Raw genomic sequence first — 23341 nt, 5'->3', positions numbered from 1 at the left:
CGTAAAAATACTTCCTGATTATTTTGTCAAAAACTTGTTTTTTTTACTCTAAATGTAGCAGTTTTGTATTTTAACGAAAACGCCGCGGTGAACACGCCGCTACACAAACACGTCGACATGGAGAAGATAAACAGAAAAGTGGCACAGCAGCTGCTGACGTTGTGTACATCTCAAATGGGCGTATAAAATGTCTGTGTGACACAGCTCTGGATCTCGCTTGCATTAAACTGGCTTGCATTTTATTGAAGCTCCGTTGTTAAGGTCACAGCTAATGTAAGTACTGTTGTTTCGCGATCAAGTTAAAGTACGTTATTGAGCTGGGCAGCTAGTGTTAGCTGCAGGCTAACGGCAGCTGCTCCGTGGGTCAGTATCCTCATGCTTCACAGATTCGGCTTTGCGAACCTTAAACCTTTCGTAGTTGTCCAAAAAAAGACGGTACTGTAGAATTTGAATTTACCATCGGTTGTTGTGTAAAGAGTAATAAGGCTGTCAGGCTTTTTTTGTTTTCTAACATGACCTCTAACTATAATTTGGACAATTTCAACGTGGAGGCCTAACCTGCTAGCCTGCTTTTATTATTATTATTTTGTAGTCCACTGTTGTTTGGAGGGCTAAGACCACGGTGATAGTTTTCCTTTTATTTATTACTATATTGTCCACGTTTTTCAGTTAAAACGCTAAACTGTTGCCAGTGTGGTGAAAAATGCTTATTTTGTTAAAGTAATTGAAATATTTTCTTAGGAACTGTAGTCCTGAAATGGGAAAGTGAAAACCCCCCAACACGTGGACAATGGGGAGATAATGGGGGTTGAATTCAGCTTTTCCCCAGTATTTAGGTTTTTCAGTCACTTTTACTTAAACACATGTAATTGCGCATGCACATGTATGTACATGAATAGTTTACGTTTTGTTTCTCACTCTTGTTTGGTTGAATGTATACACCATAAATCTGTTTTAAAAAGCTGTAAGAAGGTGTATTTTTGTATTTTACCCTCTTGCAGCTGTTTCTTAGATTTATAGTGCACATATTACTTATTAATTATTTTATTTGTTAATGTAATTTGCACTACTTGTGCAATTTCAGTCTTATCTTTTACTTTCTTTGTGTTTATCATTGTTTTACATGTAAAGGTTTTGCACTCCCACAGTTTAGGGCCCTCACTGTGCTTTTACACTTTTACTGTAACTATCCTCCTTATTTGTTGTGGGCTGTATTATTTTTATTGTGTTATAACACAATAATTTCCCTTGTTTCCTCAATAAGTTTCCATTGATCATCTATCTTGCAGGGTTGTAACAATATGGAGAGTGACCTGAAGCCCCAGGATCAAAAGGACTTAGACAAGTTTATTAAGTTCTTTGCACTTAAGGTGAGACACTAACATAACTTTTTCTATACATCTGTAATTGCAGGTTTCTAAATGGACATTTGAGGCTTCAGAAGTGAATAAATAAATAAACAATGGAAAGCCAGGTTTTTATTAGTGTGGCTCAAAGCACTGGAATTAAAACAATCTTTTCCAACATATGTCTCTTTCATAAAAGTGCCTGTTATATTTTGGACAGGCTTGTCAGCAATTTTCTATGGATTGTTTCTGTAAAACCAGCTCATTGTTTGAGCAGCCTGTTTCTGTATCTGTAGACTGTCCAGGTGATAGTCCAAGCCAGGCTGGGAGAGAAGATCTGCACTCGCTCGTCATCATCGCCTACTGGATCTGACTGGGTAAAACAACGTAGTCATTCTCTGTCATGATTGTTTGGCTTTCAAGTTAACTGTGGATCTTTTCATGGCATGGATTATGGATATTCAGGTTAATATTCCTTCTAGTTTAATTTGGCCATCAAAGACATCCCAGAGGTTACCCATGAAGCCAAAAAGGCACTGGCTGGCCAGCTTCCAGGCATCGGGCGCTCCATGTGTGTTGAGATCTCTCTGAAGACATCAGAGGTAAAAAAACAAAAAACAAAAAACCTGCATCCTGTTTTCTTGTTTTGTAAAAACTGGGCTTTGGGATTTATCATTGTTTTACACATTTGCAACACCAGCCAGACCACATCATTAACTAAATATGCAGCCTCTTTAATGTAACTGTGTTCGTTAGTTTTTCTTTGCTTTGTCTTCCTTCAGGGGGACTCGATGGAGTTAGAGACTTGGTGCCTGGAGATGAATGAAAAGTGAGTGAATTTTGTTTTTGCTTTAGTAAAAGTCTTCTGTAGGCCATGTGGTTCAGGGTTGCTGATTTTGCTTCTCCATGTTTGCACAGTATCAGCCAGCAGGACCACAAATCTTTTAACTATAGTATCTGAATCAGTACTGTTACTGATTTTCTCTGCCAAAACTTAGCTGTCAGACACCCGTACTAAACGTAGAGCTTTGTGAGCATCCAAGTCATGAAGAAGCTCAGAAATGCAGTAATAACCAGCAGTTTGAGTAAAATAATTTGTATATAAACAATTGGACATCACCCACTTTAATGGACAATGAGGTCCTATCCTCAAGCCTCAAGCTGAGAATTTTGACCCTCACCTTCTTGGTGTCTTGAAGCTTATTTCATTGTAGGAACTTGTAAATCAGAAGGGAGTTCTCTGTAAGTGTACTCTGGTCTATGGCTGTTTTTTTTTCTCTAATGAGAACCGTAATTTAAAATAAACGAGTGTCTTGCTGTATTCAGTGAGATGTGAAGTCAGTGATTGAGCCCATAAACACATCAGTAAAGTGGGTCAGTGACGAGTGGCATTAGCTTCTCTTAAACCTCTTTAAAATCAGACTTCTTTTAAAACTAGAAGAGTCGAATGATAATTTGACCTAACTGCTGAAGTGTTTCCGTTTGAAAACTGTGTCTGAACTATTTTGTTTCTGTAGGTGGTAAAGTGAGCCTGTCGGCACCCTGTCAGGTCCACCAGCACTGTACAAAACACTGTTTTAATTTTGGTATTACTCTGTGCACCTGTGCTTTTGAAAGTACAGTCAAAATGATCAGTAATGGTCTCCATTCCCCAAGCACCACACTGCTTTATTCATACAAGATAAATTTAGAGAGGGGTATCAAAGAAAGGTAGTCGGCGAGAAGCAGACCTGGAAACACGAAAACGAGCTGCCTTGCAGAGATATTTTTAAAATCCCCTTAAGCTGCTGTATTGTAACACATCACCGTGTTTTCTGTCTGCTGCAGGTGCGATAAGGAAATCAAGGTGTCATATGCAGTCTATAACCGTCTGTCTGTCCTCTTGAAGTCTCTGCTGGCCATCACCAGAGTCACGCCTGCTTATAAACTGTCCAGAAAGCAGGGACACGACTATGTCATACTCTACAGGTGATTTGTCCTCACTTCCAGAATGCATCATCTCACTCCTTTTTATCTTTGTGCTGTTTTCAGTCCATTCTTCTAAACTGCGTGTTGCTTCTTCTGTCTAGGATCTACTTCGGGGAGGTCCAGCTGAGTGGATTAGGAGAAGGTAAGTTTAAGACCTGATTTAAGCTTCTGTGAAAAAGCTTTGTAGAGCCTACAACTGTTAAATATTCCTTATATTGAGACAATGATTGCTGTTCTTTCTCTGATAAATTCAAAACTGCGTTGACAAAGTAGCTGTAAATGCCCCGGAGGAGTTGATGGTGCTAAACAGGCCATTCACAGTAGTTGTAGACTGCAACCTGATATGTAATGACCCTTTTTTCAGACTCATGTGATGAGGCACATGATCAATAGTGGGTCAGCGATCCTTTTAAGGGACAACAACATTAGGGCTTCAATACCTGGGACTAGAGCTGGGCGATATGAGATTTTTTCATATCACGATATGTTTTTTTCATTTCAGGCGATAACGATATCTATCACGATATAAGCCAAATAACTATATTTGTAAGATTTAAATGTGCCGTTGCTCACAAGTAAAATGTGAAATAATCAGCAGCTTGTTTTTATTTAAATATTTATTTCCCATAATAAGTTCAACATGGTAGATGTACTTAAGGAACATGAGACTTTTTCAGATAAATAAAGGCAAATATTGCAAACTACACAAAAGGCAGCCGCTAAAGCGTTTAAGTTTCAAAACAGAACAAACGAAACAGACTAAATTGTCAATTCCACTTAGAAACAAAATATAAATTCTAAAAATAAATCTTAGTTTGTTTTACAGAAGAACAGACAAAACTGACTAACTTTTGTCAATATCAAATAAACTGAGAACTAAAAGGAAATTCTCAATCTCTCCTTGTTGTATAGCTGAGCTTTTCAAACAGTTTTAACAGTTACTTTAGTCTGACAAAAGCCGAATGACGAATTAGCGCTTCCAGTCAGAGACTGAGGCTACGTCCACACGTACACGGGTATTTTTGAAAACGGAGATTTTCCGTTTTCGTTTTAAAAAATAATCCCGTCCACACATAAAGGCAGAAATGAAGGAAAACGCTGCTATGAACATGCCAAAGCAGCAGGTGGCGCTAGATTCCTAACCGTGTAGAGATGTTGGCCAATCAGAAGTCTAGAAGCCTCGGTGGGAAAAAGTAAACAAAGCTGGGGCATAGAAGCAGAACCGAGTCGTATGTGTGGACGGACAGTAACTGTGTGTATATGTAAGCATTTAAACACTGCAGAGAGTAGAATTAACAGTATTGTAGAAATTCATTTCACCGAAACAATAACGTGGCGCACAGTGTGACGCATGCACCAGTTTATTGTATTTCCAGACTTGCTTTCGGCACAATTTACAGTGCACGCTACTCTGTTTTTTGTCAGACTTGAAATAGCCGAAATACCTTCACACTACGGAACTTCTATGGCTCTTCCGTTCGACAATCTCTCCGGCGTTGGAACCATCATCTGTTTTCTCTTCGGTCACGCTCGGTTGATTTTTCTAGTCGGCACACTCATTTCCTCCATTACCCGCTGGCTGCTTCCCAAACAAACACACGTGCGGCTTGGCACTTGTGCTGTACGTAACAAGTCACGCGACGTGACGCTGCGGCTGTGATTGGTTCGGCTCTGCGCTACTTAATTTGGATTGGCTGACCTTTTCTTTTTTTTTTCTTTTTTTTAAAAGAGGACAAGAGCGGCGAGGTCTATCGCGATAGCTTAATTTCTCTATCGAGTAAAAGTTATATCGCGATACATATCGTTATCGTTCTATCGCCCAGCTCTACCTGGGACTCGCCACCGTTTGCTCTTAGAACTGAAGAAGCTTCTCGGATGAGAGGTGGAAACGTCTTCAAGAAACTTCAAGTCCAGTCGCTTTTCTTTCCAAGCTCCTTAGATTACTATGACCTGGATGACCGACAACCTGACATGTAGTTAAATTTCTAGGGAGGTGTGCGCCAGGTTATGTTGTACTTTCTGTTGTTCAGAGGTGTTTGTGGTTGTGCCATATGTCGCAGTGTTTTCCAACTGAAGCATCACCAATTTATGCTTCACTGGGAAATCTATGATGAAAACTGACGTGCACTTCCAGAGATACATAAGGAACAATAGTCACAGCGTCAACATAAGGACTCGTGGTAATTAACACGTAATGCACCCGCACAAGCATAAAAGTCTGCAACGACATCAGCCAGTCACATAGGTTGCGATGTGGGCTCTGCAATGGTGTACCACAGAAGTCTAAATCAGGACCAACTCGGCTCCATGACTGACATTTGTTAAATCAATACAGAAACACTGAACAACACACATCTCTCCATGTTTTCTGCTCCAGTTTGACACAGCAGTTTGATTTGCTTGTACTGTAAACATTTTTTCAAAAGTAAGCTTTCATCACTACTGTATTGCATTAAGTACTTTCACACTATAGGGCTGGTTTACATTTGCTTATGTTGTGCTTGTTTTTAAGGTTTCCAAACGGTGCGCGTTGGAGTTGTTGGCACCCCTATCGGTACAATCACGCTTTCGTGCGCCTACCGCACCAATCTGGCATTCATGTCTAACAGGTAACCAACAAATCAAAGCCACAACAGCTGTTCTTCAGAGAAGGTTCTTGTATATTTATTCCAATGGGAAACGCATCTTATGAGCAGTTTAACTGTCCTCCTCTTCAGGCAATTCGAAAGGTCGGCTCCCATCATGGGGATCATCGTGGATCACTTTGTGGATCCTCCCTGCAGCAGCCAGCGTCCGGCAAACATGGGCCATCCCTGCAACTACAGGTAGCTTCGCCACTCAGTCTGGTTTTGTCTCCCACAACTGCAGAGAAGTTTAAATGACCTCCAAGTGCAGAAGTTGAGTAGTCAGATTCAAGGTGATGCAATCCATCATTCTGAGGTCACACTTTATCTCCCTGTCCTTTATCTCCATGAGAGTCGAATCGGTGTATCAGAAGGAAAACATACAGTGTCTTAATCTAATATCACTCTGTGTCATTTGACCTCAGGCTTTCTGTTATCTTTCAGTAAAAGAAACAAATGTATACATGTCTGCCATCAGCTCAGAACTTCAACTACAAATATCTCTGTGTGTGCAGGGCTCCCGATGAAGAGGACGGAGGGCAGTTTGCAGGCGTTCAGGACTCACAGGAGGTCTGCGCCACCTCCTTCTCCACCTCCCCTCCCTCTCAGGTTAGCGTACGCTCCCTCACCCCTCGTCGTCATCTCTTTCTTTAACCTGTGGATTCTTCTCTCCATTTTCACTCCTGTTTTTCATTTCGCTTTCTCTTTTTCTCTCCTTGTCTTTTTTTTTCTCTTTTCCTGTTGTCTTGTTGTGTGTGTGTGTGTGTGTGTGTGTGTGTGTGTGTGTGTGTGTGTGTGTGTGTGTGTGTGTGTGTGCGCGCGCCTGCTTTGGCTCAGTGTGTGTGTACGCTGAGCCCGTCTCCCTCTAAACTGCCCAAGCCCCTCCCGCTGGATAGTCTGCAGCTCCCATTGGCTCCTGGACTTGTCACTCACACTGTGAGTCTATACTGACCATTGGGAGGGAGTGTGACTCTTTGTGTTTTTGTGAGACACATCCTGATTCTGCACTGAACAGATCTGTTTTCTCAGACTTAACATTTGCTTTTGGGCGTGTGTTCATCTAATCCTGTTCTTTCCATCTTCTGTTTAAATTTCCACTACTTTGTTCAGTGCACAGCTTCAGTTTGTTGCTGATCACTAGACATGTTTGATCATCCACATCACATGGCAGCACCTCAGTAAATCTATCATTGTGATTGCTCAGCATGTCCCTTAAAAGTCACACAGTATATGATAAACCTGAACTCCTCCATGCTTAATCGTTCCTCCTGTGTCTCTTCCTGTTCAGCTGTACGCCTCCAGGTTATCCTACCAGCCGACAGCTTTAACAGGAGCTGCAGAGTTTTGTCACCCTGCTTCCAATCCAAACCAGGTGATAACGCCATTCACACCATCAGCAGTTAATTATGTTTTATGCCCAGAGTTTATTTTTCTCTTCACAAGAACACAATAGGAAGACAGAAACAACAGAACTCAATTAAACAAGAATCACCAGCGGCTACAATGATCTGAAGAAGTGTCAGAAAATAAAGGTTTAAGATCCGAGGCAGCCGTGGAAAGACATCAAAGCTCTCAGCTCAGTAGTTTGTGATGGAAGAGGTCAGGCATACTTTTTACACTAAACAAAAAGCTGTGTTTTATTTTAAATTTTTGAGCCAGCTGTTGAACAAGAATCTTCCAACTTCATATTTGTAGGTCATAGTAAGAGGACCTTCTTGCTGCAAGGCTATCACCGCAACATTTTAAAACTATGATTAAAGTGTTAATAAGTTCATAAAATTAGTTCCACATAAAAAGAAAACTGACACTGAAACACTGACTAGAAATAAACATGATTAGAAAGAAACGGCAGTGGACTAAGAATCAAACCCTGTGGAACTCCATTTCTGAGGTGATTGCAGGAATGCATAAAACGTCCCACTTATGATGAGGACGATGCGATCAGTGAAGCAAAGACTTCTGACTGTTATAAATAATGATGTTATGGTGGTTTATTCTCATAGTTTGATATTCTGTTTTCCAGAAAGCCTAATGAAGGACTGCAGTTATGATTTCTTCTATTTACTGATTAACATTCTTATTTCCTAATTAGCTTCTTAAATAACTAAACAATGTCCATCAAGATTCTTGTTTATGTCCTCTCATAACCCTGCCATTGCTTCTTCTCTAGGTCTTGCATGCTGGGAAGGAAGGCGGGGCTCTGTTGATGCCTCCTCATGGAGCAGATGTTCATCTGACAGTAGAGCATGCCCCCAACACACCGAGCAGCAGGTGATTGTCCGCTGGCTTTGCATTAACCAGTGAAAACTGTAACCTATTTTTACTCCCTGAACTCCAGTGTTGGTCCGTAGTTCCGTTAAATCATTTTGAAATTTAAACTTCCTGTCTTGTCCCTCTCTCTCCTCTCAGTGGCGATGATGACGGCTTGTCGCAGAGCGGAGAAAGACGCAAAGAAGAAGGGCGGAGGAGCGTTTCTCCCTCGGACCCTGTGGAGTCGCTCAATGCATTCACAAGGAAGGTCGGAGCCTTTGTTAATAAACCCAGCACACAGGTACGTCATCTTAAGCTGCTTTTTACACCGATTTTAGTTTCTCACCCACCACACTGAACCCTGCTCTGTGTGTATCTATGTAGATAACAGCAGCCAGTCTGGACCTGCCATTTGCGGCGTTTGCTCCTCGAGGCCTGGACTCAGAGGAGAATGATCCTATGGTAACTTCAGTGTTATGGTGGACAAAAATAATGCTCCCAAATGTCTTGTCTTGCACAACAAGTACAGTTGAGGTTCACTTTAAGGCTGACGCCTTTTCTGCTGTGCGTGTGCGTTTGTGTTCAGGTTCACCCTCCAGATTCTCCTCCCTGCCCGTCTCCCCTGCAGGGCAGCCTTCATTCTCAGGGCTCAGAGGGGTCAGGGCAGCAGGACGACTTCGTCATGGTTGATTTTGTATGTAGTTATTTTTTTTATTAGGGGAAAAAAAAACAGTGCACAGCTGGGTTCAAACAAAAAAAAAAAGTCCAATTTAAAGCAAAACAAGATTCCAGGTGTTTTATTATGAAGCTGAAGTGGTTTCTCTTCCCGTCTACCTAGCGTCCGGCCTTCTCTAAAGACGACTTGCTGCCGATGGATCTGGGCACCTTCTACAGAGAGTTTCAGAATCCTCCACAACTGGCCAGTCTCTCACTTCACATCAGTTCCCAATCGATGGCCGACGACCTGGTAAATACCTTCTTATTTGCAATTGTGTTGACGGCGAAGCTTTCGGCGCCTACAGAATTGACAGCACGGAAATGAATCTCAGTAGTCACGTGAGTTTGCGTTCTCCCTCCGCAGGACTCGCTGCCGGAGAAGCTGCGCGTCTATGAGAAAAACATAGACGAGTTCGACGCCTTCGTGGACATGCTTCAGTAGGCGAGGAGTGAGGGGGGCGAAGGCTGAAAGTAGAGAAGGACTTCCTGAGGAGACAAAGACAAAGAAATGGACACTGAAAAATGAATGAAAGGGAGAAGCAGACTGGAGGCTCCTCTGGTTGTTTGTCCTGTGGAAATTACTCTGACTTAATCACCGTGTTTCAATGTGAAATTTCCCTCTCCTTCCTGTCAAGCACACTTAACAGCTTGTACATCTTCACTGTAAATACTATGTTATCTCCTGTGACACTGACACACACACCCCTTTGTGGTCCGGTAGGGTTGATCCAACTCAAAGGTCTTCATTTTCTCTGTGGCGTAAATCGGCTCTCATCTTCAGTGTTTAATCAAATCAGATGATCGTGGCGTTTTCAGTCACTTCAGACAACCACCCACATCCGAGGACAGGCTACCTGCATTCTTGAGAACTGTAGCTCACCGCCGAACACTAAAATCACCTTGCTGATCATATCTGAGCTGAAGCTGACGGATCTACAAGTCGAATGAGTACGTTTCACATTATGAGTTTTCTCTTTAAAGCCAGTCTGGACAAATAAAGTTGCACATGGCCTTGTAAGAGGATTTCTGTGCTCGGCTTTACAGCGAAGGCGGCGCTCGCTTCAATGTCCCTCAGCAGGTTTTCCCAGCTGGTCTGGGGATTTAAACTGCCAACTTCAGCATTTGCAAATGTCCCCAGTGGAATGTAAAGTGAATTAACTGCTGTACAGAAAACATTTCCACGCTTCAGTTTGCTTTGCAACAACACTCAGTTGCCAGTTAAACCACGTACTCCTAGCTGAAACTAATACAACATCCCACCCCTGCGATAACACGTCGGTTTTTGTTGAAACTTAACGATCATTTTGAAGGTTGGTAATTGTGAATCAAGGGGAATAATGACCCCCCCAGTTCAATAAAATTTACCACCATCTTAAATCGCAGCCTTGAAAATGACCATGAGGTTTAACCAGCCCCAGTTTAATCAAGAAGTCAACATAACCTGCGTGGATACTGGATTTTATTGCAGGATGTTAGTTTGAGCTTTCCAGTAGCCTGGTGTTTACCGTGCGCTCTTCGACATGCTTATGTTTATTTTGATCTTTTTTTGATTAAAAGAGGGAACCATTTCCAGTTGTCTTCAGAGGGTAACATCCATGACTGTTCAGTTTGGTTGAAAGCTTTAAACTTTTCTTTTGGTGTAGATGTCCCAATAAAGCTCTGTACAAACTACATGGCAAACCTGTGACTCGTGTCTTCAGTGGCTGGGATGTTTTACCAGGATCCAGAATTACCCAATAATTCATAATTTAAAACTTTATATATTTTTAAAAATATATACATGTATAAATATAAGTGCGTAATATAATAGACACTTAAAAAAAAATTCTTTTTAAGCGTAGCAGTTATATCTTGCCATTTTAGTGTAACAGTGTAAACACACTGCAAGAATTTGAGTTGTGACAAAGTATCCTGAATTTCCCAGAAGTACAACCTCAAGAGGAGCTTTCAAAACCTCTGAGACAAGATGGGGAGAAAATTTTAAAATTGATTTTTAGTTCTGCCATCCAGGAGGGGCTCAGAGTAGAGCAGCTGCTGCTCCACATCGAAAGGAGCCAGCTGAGGTGGTTCGGGCATCTGACAAGGATGCCCCCTGGGCGCCTCCTGGGTGAGATGTTCCAGGCATGTCCCACCGGGAGGAGGCCCCGGGGCAGACCCAGGACACGCTGGAGAGATGATATCTCTCGGCTGGCCTGGGAACGCCTTGGTATTCCCCCGGATAAGCTGGAGGAGGTGGCTGGGGAGAGGGAGGTCTGGGCCTCTTTGCTTAGGCTGCTTCCCCCGCGACCCGGCCTCGGATAAAGCGGATGAAGATGGATGGATGATTTTTTTATACAGAAACTACTTTCAGCTGTGCCACATGTTTGAACACTTTAATCCTGGCTGTAAACACTACTTTGGGTTAGAATTGAACTGAATTTCAGCTTACAGAACATGTTAATCAGGATGGCACTGGCAGAATCAACATCTTATGTGTTGCGAAATTAAAGCCAGTTTAGACAAAGCTTCAAAATATGCGCGTGTAGACATGTGATGACAGTTTCCCCTGGTTGTCCAAGATGCCGAATGACTGGAAGTTGCAAGCAGAAAATGAAGACCACTTTTTCAGAATTCTCAAATGTAGTTTTATTCTTGGTAGTTTCTGGATTTCCATCACATACCTGCAGGACTGCAAAGGGTCAGAACTGTAAAGTTAAGAGTAAGGTAGTACTTAAACAAATACATTTCATTCTACACTTCATATTTCACCAACGCGCCACAGGCTTTACAGCTGTGACCAACTTCTTAGAGAGCACCGAGTCGTTATGCTGCTACCTAAAAAGGGCCCTTAACCGTTCAAATGCTTCACTTCCTGTGAACAGCTGTCTGGAAGGCTATGGAGGAAAGCTGCTCAAGTCGATATCAACTCTCCCAGACAACAATGACGTAAATTTCCTAACGATGAATATTTTCTAGGGTTAGCCACTTAAACATGCCATTACTTTTGAAAGCTCTGAGCTGCAGTAGTCAGAGGACATTTCCCCCCAGGAAATGCTAGGGTGAAACGAGAAAAGAATAAAAATAAAAATACAAAAAAATAAAATAATAATTTCACAGGAGACAGGCAGTGATTGCCCAGTGTGCATTTCCACCTCGTTCAGTTGCTCAGTCCACTAGAATTGTCCTGTCCCCACGTCCCCCCCCCCCCACTGTAGCTCCTCCTGAGCCCGACTGTCCAATGAGTTTGTGTAGGGCGACTTGGTGATTGAGTCTGGGCGCGACGAGACCGGTCACATGTCTGGGAATGGTTGGGAAAAAAATAAAAACATCCGAGTAGAAGACGTGTAACGGTGATGAGACAAAACCTTTTACTCTTATCCCACTCCCGTCAATACAGGTAAAAAGTCTTTAAAGCAGATGGCCAGAGTCCTCCTTCGTCATTCATATCCAACCTGCTCCAAGTCAGTTGAATGTAGGTGGAGTAATGTAGTTGGTAGGGGGTTGTGGTTGGGGTGAAGCCAGCATCCATATGCACTACAGATCAGAGCAGGAGGAAGAAGAGGGAGTGTTTGGAGGAGGTTCAGGAGTTCAACTTTTCTTAATGGGCTTGATTTTTAATTTTTAAAGAGAAGGGAGGTGACGGAGGCGAGGTTCAGGCAGTACTCAGAAGGTCCTGTATGGCTTTCTGCTGCGTCTCATTGAGTGTCGATATGCACTGTGTCCACAATCCTGCTGAGGTCTGGAAGATATGACAAGAATATGTTTAAATGCTTTGCAGATTACCCAAAGTAGATTTGAGGGCTGTGTCTACATTTCTGGGCTTACCTGCACTTGACGGATCACGTTAGCGAGCCGCTTGCTGCACGCGTCTTCGCTCTTGATAGATTCATTTGAGACGCCGTCGGCTATGATGAAGAAAATTTTAGGAAGATTTGCGTTCTCTGGTCCGAGGACAATCGGGTTGTTGCTGTGGAGAAAGGATTGAGAGGTCAGGTGTGCAGGGTGGAGGTGGTTCATAGACAGTCAGGAAAATGAAGTCTCGGTACCCTACCTCTCAATGAGGTCACAGAGGAAGTCAAAAGTGTGGACCGCCTCCTCTTTGTCCTCTTTGAGCGGTAGCCAGCTGAGCCAGTGGGGAAGGACCTCGTTAACGTTGACGCACTCTGGTCGGAACCTCATGAGCTTTCCCACAGCAGAGACGCAGTTCTCTGTAGCGTTGACGTTTTCCTTTGAGCGCGAGTCAGCTGCCTGGATGACTCTGACCAGCAGGGGGAGGGCCTCTGTGACGAAGAAGAAAGACCAGAGCACATCATGTAGGTGTCGCTAAACAACTGAACTGCCAGCAGGTAAAGTAAAGACCAGGTCATACCTGTGCAGAAGGGGCGGTAGTTCTCGCCTCCGAACTGAGCCATGACGCCGACGCCGTAGGCAGCTGCCTGCCGGACCTCGGGGCTCGTGTCGCAGAGTGACTGGATCATCGGCCGCAAGAAATATTCTGCGTATTTGAACGAGGAGGGGCTGCAGTGCTCCACCACATCGTCAAAGATGCACAGACCCCACTGTCTGTCAGCCCAGGGCCTGTTAGGACACTGAAGACAAGTGAGACAGTTTAGTAGTATTCATTTCCAGTTTCCATGTACATATGATACTAAAAACAGTGCTCAACAATCACTCACTATTAGCTGGACAATGAGCTGCAGCAGCTGCTCAAACCAAGGCAGCACCTTCTCTTTGTAACTGCTGAACACCGAGTGCAGGATGTCAGATACTTTGGTCAGAATGTACACATCGTTCTCATCCTGGGAGAAGACAAACACCATGATGGCTTGGAGTGTCTTGCATCATCATCATCATCATTTTTGAAGGTTAACACACAAAGCAAAAATATTTACCTCATCTTGTAGTGTTTCCTCTACCTGCTCATCATAATCTTCATCCTGTCTCTTAGCTGGATAACACAAGTATGTGTTAGGATTTTGTACCAGCATTTAAAATAATCATGCCCTCATGGTATTTGTGATGTATCATTTGTCATGGGTAAAATATTTGTGTTTCTGAAGTCTCACCCTGCCTGAGCTCCTGGTTCTTAAAGTGCTCCTCCAGCTTCCCCTTCAGGATGCCCCCTAGCTCCTCAAAATGCTCGCTGTTCAGACAGCCGTCTCCCATCAGCTCTATGCACTTTAACAAACACACTTTTGTCAGTGCACAAAATAACATGGCTCACGGGGAGAGAAGGGAAAAAAAAAAAAAAAAAAAAAAAAAAGCCCAAAATGTAGCTACCTTGGCAAACGAATGCATGATTTCTGACAGGACATCCGAGTCTGGCTCTGTGCCGATGGCCTTGATGAGGGCGTCGCACATGAAGTGCCACATCTGGGTGAGGTATTCTGGTCCTCGAACCCGGGCACACTCAAGCAGCAGGGGCATGGACTCAGCTGCTGCCACCCGCACACGTGAGACAGTTAAGGCCAACGTCACCTGTATTTTCACTTAATCTGAACAGTGGAACCATCAGAGACGTTCATGCTGAAGTCTTTAACATCTAAACATGGAATCTGATCGTGCTGCCTCCTCCTGAATGTTTGAATCCAGCTAAACTATTTTAAAGGTTGAATGCCCCTGCCCCCCCAAAATCATGCAGCACTGAGTGCCCTGGAAGAATAGGAAATTGCTATATAAGAATCAGACCATTCAATTATACTGAAGTTTAAAATGTCATAACAAGAGGATATCATCATGAAAGTAGAACTTGAGCAGAGGAACCATGAGTTTCACCACCTGCTCTGTGTACTCAACAAAACCTTCCTTCAGCTCTTTGGCATAACACACCTGAGAAAAAGAAAGAAGAGGAAGAGTGAGTGATGACCACATCCACAGCTTCTCAGGACAGTCTTGAGTCTCATTTTCTTCTCACCAGCATCTGACAGGCAGTAGCCTTCTCCTCCAGGCCAGCTGTCTTGATTCCAAAACTCTGCTGGTCTCCCAGGTTGACAAACTCCCAGCCATCATCCTCTGATATGTTCTCCATGTCCTGGGCTTTAAAAGGAGAAAAGTGAAAGAGTTTTAAGTGAATCCTTTACATTACACATACAAGAATCACATATAGAAGTCCCAGCAGGCAGCACATTACTGCAATATTAAATATGAACACGTGACAGTGAGCAGATATTCTTCAGAGATTTGTGACTATTAATCTACGGACACTGATTCGTTGCAATATGGGTAAAGGTACATGGCTGCAGCCTTTATTCACCACTGGATTGATCAGGTTTAAAGCATGCTTTGGTAACTGATCATTTGAATGCCTGCAGACTTTCATTTCAGGCTTATAGAACAAACTGGACACGCATCAGAAGTCAGTGCAGGAGGCACAGGCGGCAGCTGTCTGTTACTTACTGTCAAGCAGGGCCACCTCAGGCTTGATGGAGGCAGTCTTCATCAGGGGGCCCATCACCACCGGCAGATACTGCTGGAACTCCTTCCCCAGAATCTTGCACATTCTCGCCCAGGCTGAGATCATGTAGGAGATCTAAACCGAGAACAAACCATAGCAGCTGACTGTGTGTGACCACCACCTTGAACTAGATAGTTTTAAGTTTTGTTCAAGTCGTCCTACCTGGGGATCATCATCCTCCAGATCGTTGAAGTCAGTCTGGGTCTTGAGGAGCAGCTGCATTACAGCCGATGCATCTGGCATGAACTAGAAGGGCAGAGAGAAAGATGTGCGAATATGAGGGTTAAAGCTTAATTTAAAGGGAATAACCTTGAATTAGGATCTTGGCACATGGTATGCTTTGATGGTCAAAGTATACCTTCTCCTTGCCGACAGCCAGGCCGATGAGACTGATGCACTCTATGGTCTTGCCGCGCAGCAGCCGGAGCTCCTTCTGCACGGCGTTTTCTACAATGTGTTTGAGCGAGGGCATGAACATGTCGTAATATGGCACAAACTTCTCCTCTGCGGTGTCGGCCACTGAGGCGATGGATGTCACCACCTGCTCCAGCACCAGCTTCGTGCCCTTCTGGATCAGCTGAAGGTTGAAGAAATGATTTGTATGAAACAGACCACACACACACACACACCGACTTTGTGAATGCACGGTCTCCTCGAACACTTTACTGTACCTCCTGCAGCTTGGCAACCATGATGACATGAAGGTGCTGCACCAAGTTGTCCAGATAAAGGATGAGCAGCGATTTAGGACAGTCCTCTGTAAAGTTTATGAGGGCGGCGGCGGCATGGGCCTGCACCCGAGGGTTACTCTGGTCCTCCATGGTCTGCAGCAGGGCTGAGATCACCTAAAACGAATAAACAAACTGTCTTTGTAGCCATGAAGAAAATGAAAATGCTTGCACAGCTGTTTAAGTCACTTCAGATACCTTATCATGGAATTTCTTTTGGAAGGTGGGGGCAAAGTCTGTGGCCATTTGTCCAATAGCATTGCAGGCGGCATACCGCACCCTTGGGTGCTAGGAAGGAGAGAAAAAAAAAAAAAAAAAAAAAAAAAAAAAAAAGTGTAAATGATTAAGAAATGGGAAATGATGCGACTAAACATTGATCAACCAACCATTAAGACAGTTAAGTAAACTGAGTGGCACTTTTGTACAACGGCTGCCGTTTCCTTACAGGGTCGGCGCAGAACAGGAGGACAAAGCTGACGATCTCTTGGAGGATGGCCTCCATCTGCTGGTGGCAACCCTCACCGATGGCCGACAGCGCCATTAACCCAGCATGGCGATACTTCCAGTCAGCTAGCAGGAAACACATAATTGACACAAATTTAAGCACTTTAGTACCAAAGCAGCTGTTAATTTTGCTGTATGAAAAAAAAAAAAAGGTAGCTTAATTAAAGTTAAATCAGTGCTGCAGTAATGTGCAGCTTTACTTACGATTCTGCAGCATCTGCATGATATGCTGTTTGATCATGGGAAGAATGATCTTCCCTCCCAGACCACAGGCAATTCGATCGAGCGCGCTCTCCCCAGCCACAGCGTTACTGGTGAAGCACAAGAAACATCCAGGAACTTATGGACACGCACACATCTACTGAACTTCAGAGTACTTTAAGAAGTAGGGGACGCAGATGCTGTACCGACCCTCAAAGATGGAAATAGGACGTACCTGTCAAAGTCTTCATCTTCCAGCTCATCTGCCATCGCCCACTCATCATCATCCTCGAGATCCACCATCATAGCCAGCATCTGAGGCACTAATAAACATAACAGACTTCTATCAAAACTACTCCACTCATCTTATTTGGGCACATCATTATAGAGGCCGCTGAATCAAGCTCTTACCACTCTGTGCTACAATGGCCGTGTGTTTTCTTAGCATGGCCGCTGCCGTCTCTGATAACGTGACGATGACTTCCAATGCCAGCTGCCGTTGCATATTTGTAAGGTTGGTATCAGCGCACAGCTGAGGAGACAGGACAATTGCACATGAAACGATGCCTCGAGTCTTGATCAGTGGTAAAGAGATATTCACCATTTAGAGGTTGCAGCTTACCCTCAGACAGAGCTGCAGTGTTTCCTCCAAGTTGGGTCTCAAGTATTTGGGTGCCGTGTCTGCAATTTCCACCAGAGACTTGAGCACAGAGTCATCTCCCTGGTAGCATGACTCATTCACTGCCTGATGGGTAAATCAAACAAACAGGTAGGTTTGTAATGCAAATATATTCAACAGGTGTGGCAAAGTTAATGCCACATTCTGTCCTGACTTCCTCTTCCACCTTTATGAGTCAAACACAAAATATGCTACTGCAATAGAAGATTTGCTACAGGATCCAAGATGCCCAATATTTCATAATGATGCTGCATTATTATAACCTGCAGGAACAAACGCTACCAAACACTTGCATGTGTATTTGCTTTCACATGACTTCAATAACCTCTCAATGCAGAGACTGTCGTCAGAATCGATCATAACAGTATGAAAACATCATGTCACTCCGAGTAAGCAGTAGACCATTTACTTTGAAGTTCCAGCCTCCATTTGCAGATATCCAACATTAAACTTTAATTAATAGATCTTAAATGACTGATGCTCTTAGTGCTCAGAAGCCATTACCGGTGCAAAAACATAAGTACTGACGGGTTCCGTATCTACAGTACAAAGTGATCCGATCTGAAATCACAAACACACCAATGTGTTATAGCTTACCTGCAGGATTCCCGGCAGGAGATCAGCAAAGTGTTTCAGCAGAGCTGTGTTGCTTTCATTGGACAGAACAAAAGATGCTGCAGCCCGAGCCGCCAGGGTACGAATCTGTGAGATTAATTTAAATACATAAAAGCAGCTAAGAAAGGGAACTGAGAGGTGTGTGATATGAAAGAAAGATCCACACAAAGTTAAATGACATCACGTTTCAGCTACCAGGCCATGCCCCATCCTAAAACCTTACCTGTGGGTTTGCCTGGTCCTGCATGCACTGAACAAGCATGCGCTTGATAACTTCCATATAATGCTGCTGCTGGTTGCCAAAGATTCCTGGAAAGTTCCTAGAAAGATATCATTGGAAGACATCAGTCAGCCATCAGTGCATCCGCCTGAGTAAGAGTTTGAATTCATCATGCAACATGAGCTCACCAGAATATGTGCAAGGCAGCTTCTCGGAGGCCGACATTCTCAGCGTTGACAGAATCAAACAGAAACTTGAGCACCTCTGGCCACTGGTTATTCCCATCGTCATCTACATTAAACAAAAACACCAAACATTCCTCAGTAATTTCCACTTTGAATGTTATTTGATCAACATCTGAGAATTTCATTAATGACCCATGAGAATGTTTGCCCATTATTCCTGCATAACATGGGAAATACTGAGTCATGGCTTATCCATAGCGTTTAATTAACAGCCACCAGAAGAGAGTGAGAGAGAAAAAATAAATAAATATAAAAATCACCGATCAGGTTCCGGGACAGCTCGGCTGCAATGTCGCAGATCTTCTTGCGGATGGTTGGGGAAGTCTCTTGTTGGATGCCCGTCAGCAGCTCTGTTTTGATGGCTGTCTGCATCTCCACGGTCAGGCCTGGGTAGATCTCCTCAAAAGAGGAAGACAGCAGCCGCCGCAGCAGCACTGCTGCCATCTGTTTGACCTGTGGGGGCAAAAAAAATTATTAAATACAATGCTGCTTTCAACATGACGTCATACCTAAACAGTCATGTCAGACACCCATACACAAGTGTTCCTTTTTCAGTTTAGTTGGGCAGTTGGCTTACTGGACCAGCTAGTTTTATAGTTTATGCTCTCTATTTAACAAGTGTTGTGAAACAAATCGTTTCCTTCTGCAAAGACATGTTACGGTTTTGGTTTACCAAACGGGTAACCAAAACCTTTAGAGTGAGTGGTCATTAAGGGGAATAAAAAAAAAAACAAAAACAAAACCAGACCGAGTGTCTTAGAATGGCAGAGTCACTCTCCCTGGGCCAAGCACCTCTCTGCCTGCTCCCATTTCAAGCCTCTAAAAATATCAGCCTTGAGGTAAAGTAAAGCAGAGGAAGCATGAGGACCCAAGCAGCTGGTGGATTCAGAGTAAACATGACTGCCTGAATGCCAGAACTGACTCACAACAAGCCGTAGTCAGGCAGCGCCGAGGCCTCACATGTGATAGCCGGACTACATACTTGAAATGCCAGCAATGTTGCATCTTTTAGAGATAAAAGGTATTGCAGGCTTCAGTGTCACGCATTGCATCACTCTTTCCCATGTGTACTGCCATCTGAATGGGTAATAATTACGACAGATAGACATATATAAGAATATTTGGATTTAATATTTCACCATCCTTTTATTAGATTCTGACAGAGGCTGGAGCGCATCCCTGATTACTTTGGATGATGTTTTTCCAAGTTATTGTGTGTATTAAAACCCACTCAGTACATTATTCATATAGGGCAAAAATGCACATAATCCATTTATTTAGCATGTAATGTCTCATATTAACTGTGACACAGCACCCGAAAAACCCACGGAGATGTGAACGAGTGAAAAACAAATTTCATACACAACATTTGTTGACAACTTAAGATTTTAAAGGTGAAAGAATTACGTCAACTTTGTCTGACCTTTGGCCTAAATGGTCCGTTTTTGGGTGTGTCAAGACTTTATTGAGCACAATACAACAGATCATAAATGTCTCAGATGGGCTCTTAAGTGGCCAAGTTTTTGAAGTTCCCCTGCTTCAGGCTGAAAAAATTCACCATGTCATGCCACAGATATGTTCACAATCCGTGTACAAACCTCCTCTGCAGCAGACGCATCTCTGACAGCTTGTAGCAAGAATGTGATCTTATTCTGGCCTGGAATATTGTCGTAGGTCTCCTGAAAAGAAAATGAAAGCACCGCGGTTAGGATCAGACAGGCCATGCACAACATGAATTTCTACTGCTAATACAGCATCATGTTCCCTTTACTGCAGTTACAAAGAAAACCAAAAAAAAAAAACCCAAAACAAAACACTCAAGCTTAAACAGATGCTGTGGTCAAAATAATAAGGACTGTCCAGTGAGGTCATATCAGGGATTACCTGAAATATAAAGGCAGGACTGAATATTCACTTTTCCCATTTTTACTGAGGGTTAAGCTACAGAAGCATGAATATATTTTCCTTATAAAAATGGCAAAAAAAAAAAAAAAAAAAAAAAAAAAACCCACAGGAAAATACATAGACATCTGTCAGGTAAGGTAACACTCTGCCTCAACTCACATTGTGTTTCTTTGCATAATCGCACCCCAAATGTCCAGTTCTGAGCCAGGAAAAACCCTGTACATCACTGATGTTTGCTATAAAGACAATCAGTATTTTAATGAGCAGTAAAAGTGTGACATTTGTGCAAGTGTACCGAATATGGCTATAAACTGAACATGAGCCCTAATGGGCTCATACACAAGAGCCACCCATTTATTTTACCACTGTTATGCTGGTTTACCCAAGTTAAATGAGACTCCACAGGGATACAGTGAAACCTCTGGTGTGCGCTCTGGTAAAAGTCACTATGTGCATGTAGTTTCAGCATCCCCATCATGTGGAAGGATCGAATACAAACTCTTAACACAACTGCACGGGAGAGCCACCTTCAATGATTCCCAAACTGACAAAATGAGACAGGGAGGAGCACAGATGTGCCAACGGCTGGGCTAAAATCAAATCCCAAACAATTAGAATCAGAATGACCAAGCGCTCAGGTTGAGCAACCCTTGAATTACCTGCAAATCAATCTGCAAAGTCCACTCCTCTTATAACCTGACTTGAACTACTGCACTAATCCATTTGTCCACCTAAAGCCTAAATGAGTTTGGTTGCCACACAAATTCAAATGCACTTCATGGCTTCTCACAATACCACCACTTGGATGAACTAGTGATGGGATTAACTACAAAAAAATTAAAATAAAATAAAGGGTGACTAACTGTATCTTTCAACTGTTAAAATGTGAGTTTAGGTCCCATACAGGTGGATCAATTCCTATTATGCGAGTAAAAGAGAACGGGAGGAGTTCCTATAAAGGATGAATTCCAGTGAGCTTAGCATCCCGGCAGACAGTCTGAGTTTATCAAAGAAAAACGCTGACTGGTAGAGAGAGGCGGTGTGTGATAAGATTCAACCACCTCATCCAAAAGTCGGGGTGCCGGAGAGGGAGGGGGACGCTGGTAACAATGCTCTGCGGCGACAAGAGGCTAATAATGGTGGTTGTGAGGGGGGGGAGAGTGAATAGACGAGCTAGACACAGCCTAAACAAATCCTCTGAGAGAAACTAATCCGAGGAGACGAGCCTAGCTACTGACGTGTCTGAAACTGAGATGATCAACTTCACGAAGGGAAACACGGCTGCTAGTTTAAAACTGTCTGGTTAAGACTTGACTTTTAGTTAACACGACCGGAGGCCATTGCATAAGTAATCGCCCCTTTGAATGAACTACCTCACCATCTACAGCCTATCCCTTTGATGGTTTGTTTATCACCGCAGCAGTAACTCAGCATATGTGCCACGTTCAGTCTCAATATTCCGCTTTAATATTTTAGCAAGCCAATGTGCTGAACCCTAGCGTGCTAGCTAACAAACCTAGCAGCACTGTGGGTAGCTCATTAGCTTGCTGCTACTTCCTGTACTCTACAGGCGCCACTGTCAGCTGGAGGTTTGGAGGCTGGTTCCGACAAACGGGTCCGTTCACTTTTTACCGAACAGCCCGAGCTTTGCCGAGACACGTACGGCTACATGGTGTCATGACAGCGCTGGTATCTGTGACATCGAAATTATGTCCACGTATAACTACGCAACATGGTGATAGTTAGCGTTAGCTGACTAGTACTCGGCTTCACAGCGCACGTGGGCTACCGAGCTTGACGTGAGAGGCTGCGCGCGGCCAGGATGGACAGCTAAGTGGTTAGCTTCTGCTAACTTGGCCACACGACTTCCAGCATTCGCCGAACTTGTCAGCCACTAAAAACTGTTTTTTTCCTCGTCTTACCTCTGCCTGTTTCCTGACGTTGTTGTCAGGGCTCATCAAGTTACCCAGCAAGAGGTAGAACTGCTGCTGTTCCGCCATTGCAGTGAGATCCAAAAAGAGCAGCCGGGTGGAGGAGCGGCGAAATGAACCCGGCAGACCCTGCCTCGGTCACACAATACTGCTAGCGTCTTATTGGCTAGCTTTATCGACCTTACTCAGGGGTCATTGGATCGAAGACCTTAGGCATGCGCTCGCCATTGGCTGGCACGCACTCTCTGTGTCTATTGGTTGAAATCGACACAGGGAACGTGAATGCGTTGTTTCTATTAGCTACCGGTGAATTACTAAAGCGCGGGAGTTTATTGCGTCATGGCTGAGAAAATAGAAACAATCAGAGCAACAGTTCATCAACACGTTATCACAGCTAAAAAAGCAAACAGGTTTACTCAGTTGGATATACTAAAAACTGCGATTAGATAGGACTGAACGATGAATCAATTCCCCTTTATTTTCTAAATAACAAGATTGAAGTAGAGCTTTGAGTGAAGACTTTAGAAATGGCATGATTTGGTAATTTTACAAAAGAAATTAAACTTAATGCTTTCTCAGTCACTGCATATTGTTAGAATTAACCACATGAAGCCAAATGCATCATAGTTCATACAGGAGTTTTTGAGACCTGTGATTTTTTTCTTCTTCATGAAAGCCTAAATAAATTGCACAACAATGCCAGATGCAGATTATAACTCATAAATGCAAAGTAATATTTAATTCATTTTTTTTATTAGTCAGAAGGTTCAAGGAACAGTCCAGTTTTTTTTAAAAAAAATACCATAAACAAATAAATAATTTTCTGGCAATTATTTTATGGTTCAGGCTTTATTTATTACGTTGTAATTTCAGGAAAAAAGTGCTATAATATGATGATGATGATGATTAGTATTATATGCAGATCATAAAGAATGAGAAGAAGAAGAGGCAGAAAAACAATACACTTGTTGCCCT

General features: G+C 43.2%; 2 protein-coding genes across 3 annotated transcripts; one reads left to right on the top strand and one right to left on the bottom strand.

Annotated features, from left to right (window-relative positions):
• Window positions 1-121: 121 nt before the first annotated feature.
• atg13 (ATG13 autophagy related 13 homolog (S. cerevisiae)) lies at window positions 122-10576 on the top strand. Of its 2 annotated transcripts, XM_085397326.1 has the most exons (18): window positions 122-273; window positions 1290-1370; window positions 1643-1723; window positions 1829-1948; window positions 2129-2175; window positions 3174-3314; window positions 3416-3456; window positions 5827-5923; window positions 6032-6139; window positions 6454-6547; window positions 6776-6874; window positions 7227-7310; window positions 8109-8209; window positions 8348-8489; window positions 8573-8650; window positions 8775-8882; window positions 9027-9155; window positions 9270-10576. In XM_085397326.1, exons 2-18 carry the CDS (start codon window positions 1302-1304, stop codon window positions 9345-9347), a joined length of 1617 nt encoding a protein of 538 aa, XP_085253452.1. In that variant the 5' UTR covers window positions 122-273; window positions 1290-1301; the 3' UTR covers window positions 9348-10576. The 2 variants fall into 2 exon arrangements, with proteins under 2 accessions (XP_085253452.1, XP_085253453.1); XM_085397327.1 differs by lacking the exon at window positions 6776-6874 and having other exon boundaries at window positions 123-273.
• A 929-nt stretch (window positions 10577-11505) lies between these two features.
• ipo5 (importin 5) lies at window positions 11506-22517 on the bottom strand. The gene is made up of 26 exons (XM_085397820.1): window positions 22358-22517; window positions 20129-20209; window positions 18791-18983; window positions 18474-18576; window positions 18289-18385; window positions 18048-18152; window positions 17394-17516; window positions 17183-17303; window positions 17007-17094; window positions 16775-16881; window positions 16512-16636; window positions 16265-16354; window positions 16010-16183; window positions 15697-15915; window positions 15501-15584; window positions 15281-15413; window positions 14799-14920; window positions 14617-14713; window positions 14165-14337; window positions 13951-14062; window positions 13777-13832; window positions 13561-13683; window positions 13254-13473; window positions 12936-13164; window positions 12710-12851; window positions 11506-12623 (listed from the first exon to the last, which is right to left on the bottom strand). The coding sequence occupies exons 1-26, from the start codon at window positions 22433-22435 to the stop codon at window positions 12537-12539; spliced, it is 3282 nt and encodes a 1093-aa protein (XP_085253946.1). The 5' UTR covers window positions 22436-22517; the 3' UTR covers window positions 11506-12536.
• Window positions 22518-23341: the final 824 nt, after the last annotated feature.

This window comes from Rhamphochromis longiceps, linkage group LG23, assembly GCF_057381845.1.
Source record: "Rhamphochromis longiceps isolate RC_006_pf linkage group LG23, R_longiceps_female_GT1.1, whole genome shotgun sequence".
NCBI lineage: Eukaryota > Metazoa > Chordata > Actinopteri > Cichliformes > Cichlidae > Rhamphochromis > Rhamphochromis longiceps.
This window is presented reverse-complemented; position numbering and strand designations above follow the sequence as displayed.

Coding starts and splice junctions, on each gene's coding strand:
- atg13 (XM_085397326.1), top strand. CDS start 1,302: ATGGAGAGTGACCTGAAGCCCCAGGATCAAAAGGACTTAGACAAGTTT. Junction 1,724..1,828: donor CGCCTACTGGATCTGACTGG/GTAAAACAACGT, acceptor TATTCCTTCTAG/TTTAATTTGGCCATCAAAGA. Junction 2,176..3,173: donor TGCCTGGAGATGAATGAAAA/GTGAGTGAATTT, acceptor TGTCTGCTGCAG/GTGCGATAAGGAAATCAAGG.
- ipo5 (XM_085397820.1), bottom strand. CDS start 22,435: ATGGCGGAACAGCAGCAGTTCTACCTCTTGCTGGGTAACTTGATGAGC. Junction 18,153..18,288: donor AGGACCAGGCAAACCCACAG/GTAAGGTTTTAG, acceptor TTAATCTCACAG/ATTCGTACCCTGGCGGCTCG. Junction 13,165..13,253: donor CTACCGCCCCTTCTGCACAG/GTATGACCTGGT, acceptor TCTTCGTCACAG/AGGCCCTCCCCCTGCTGGTC.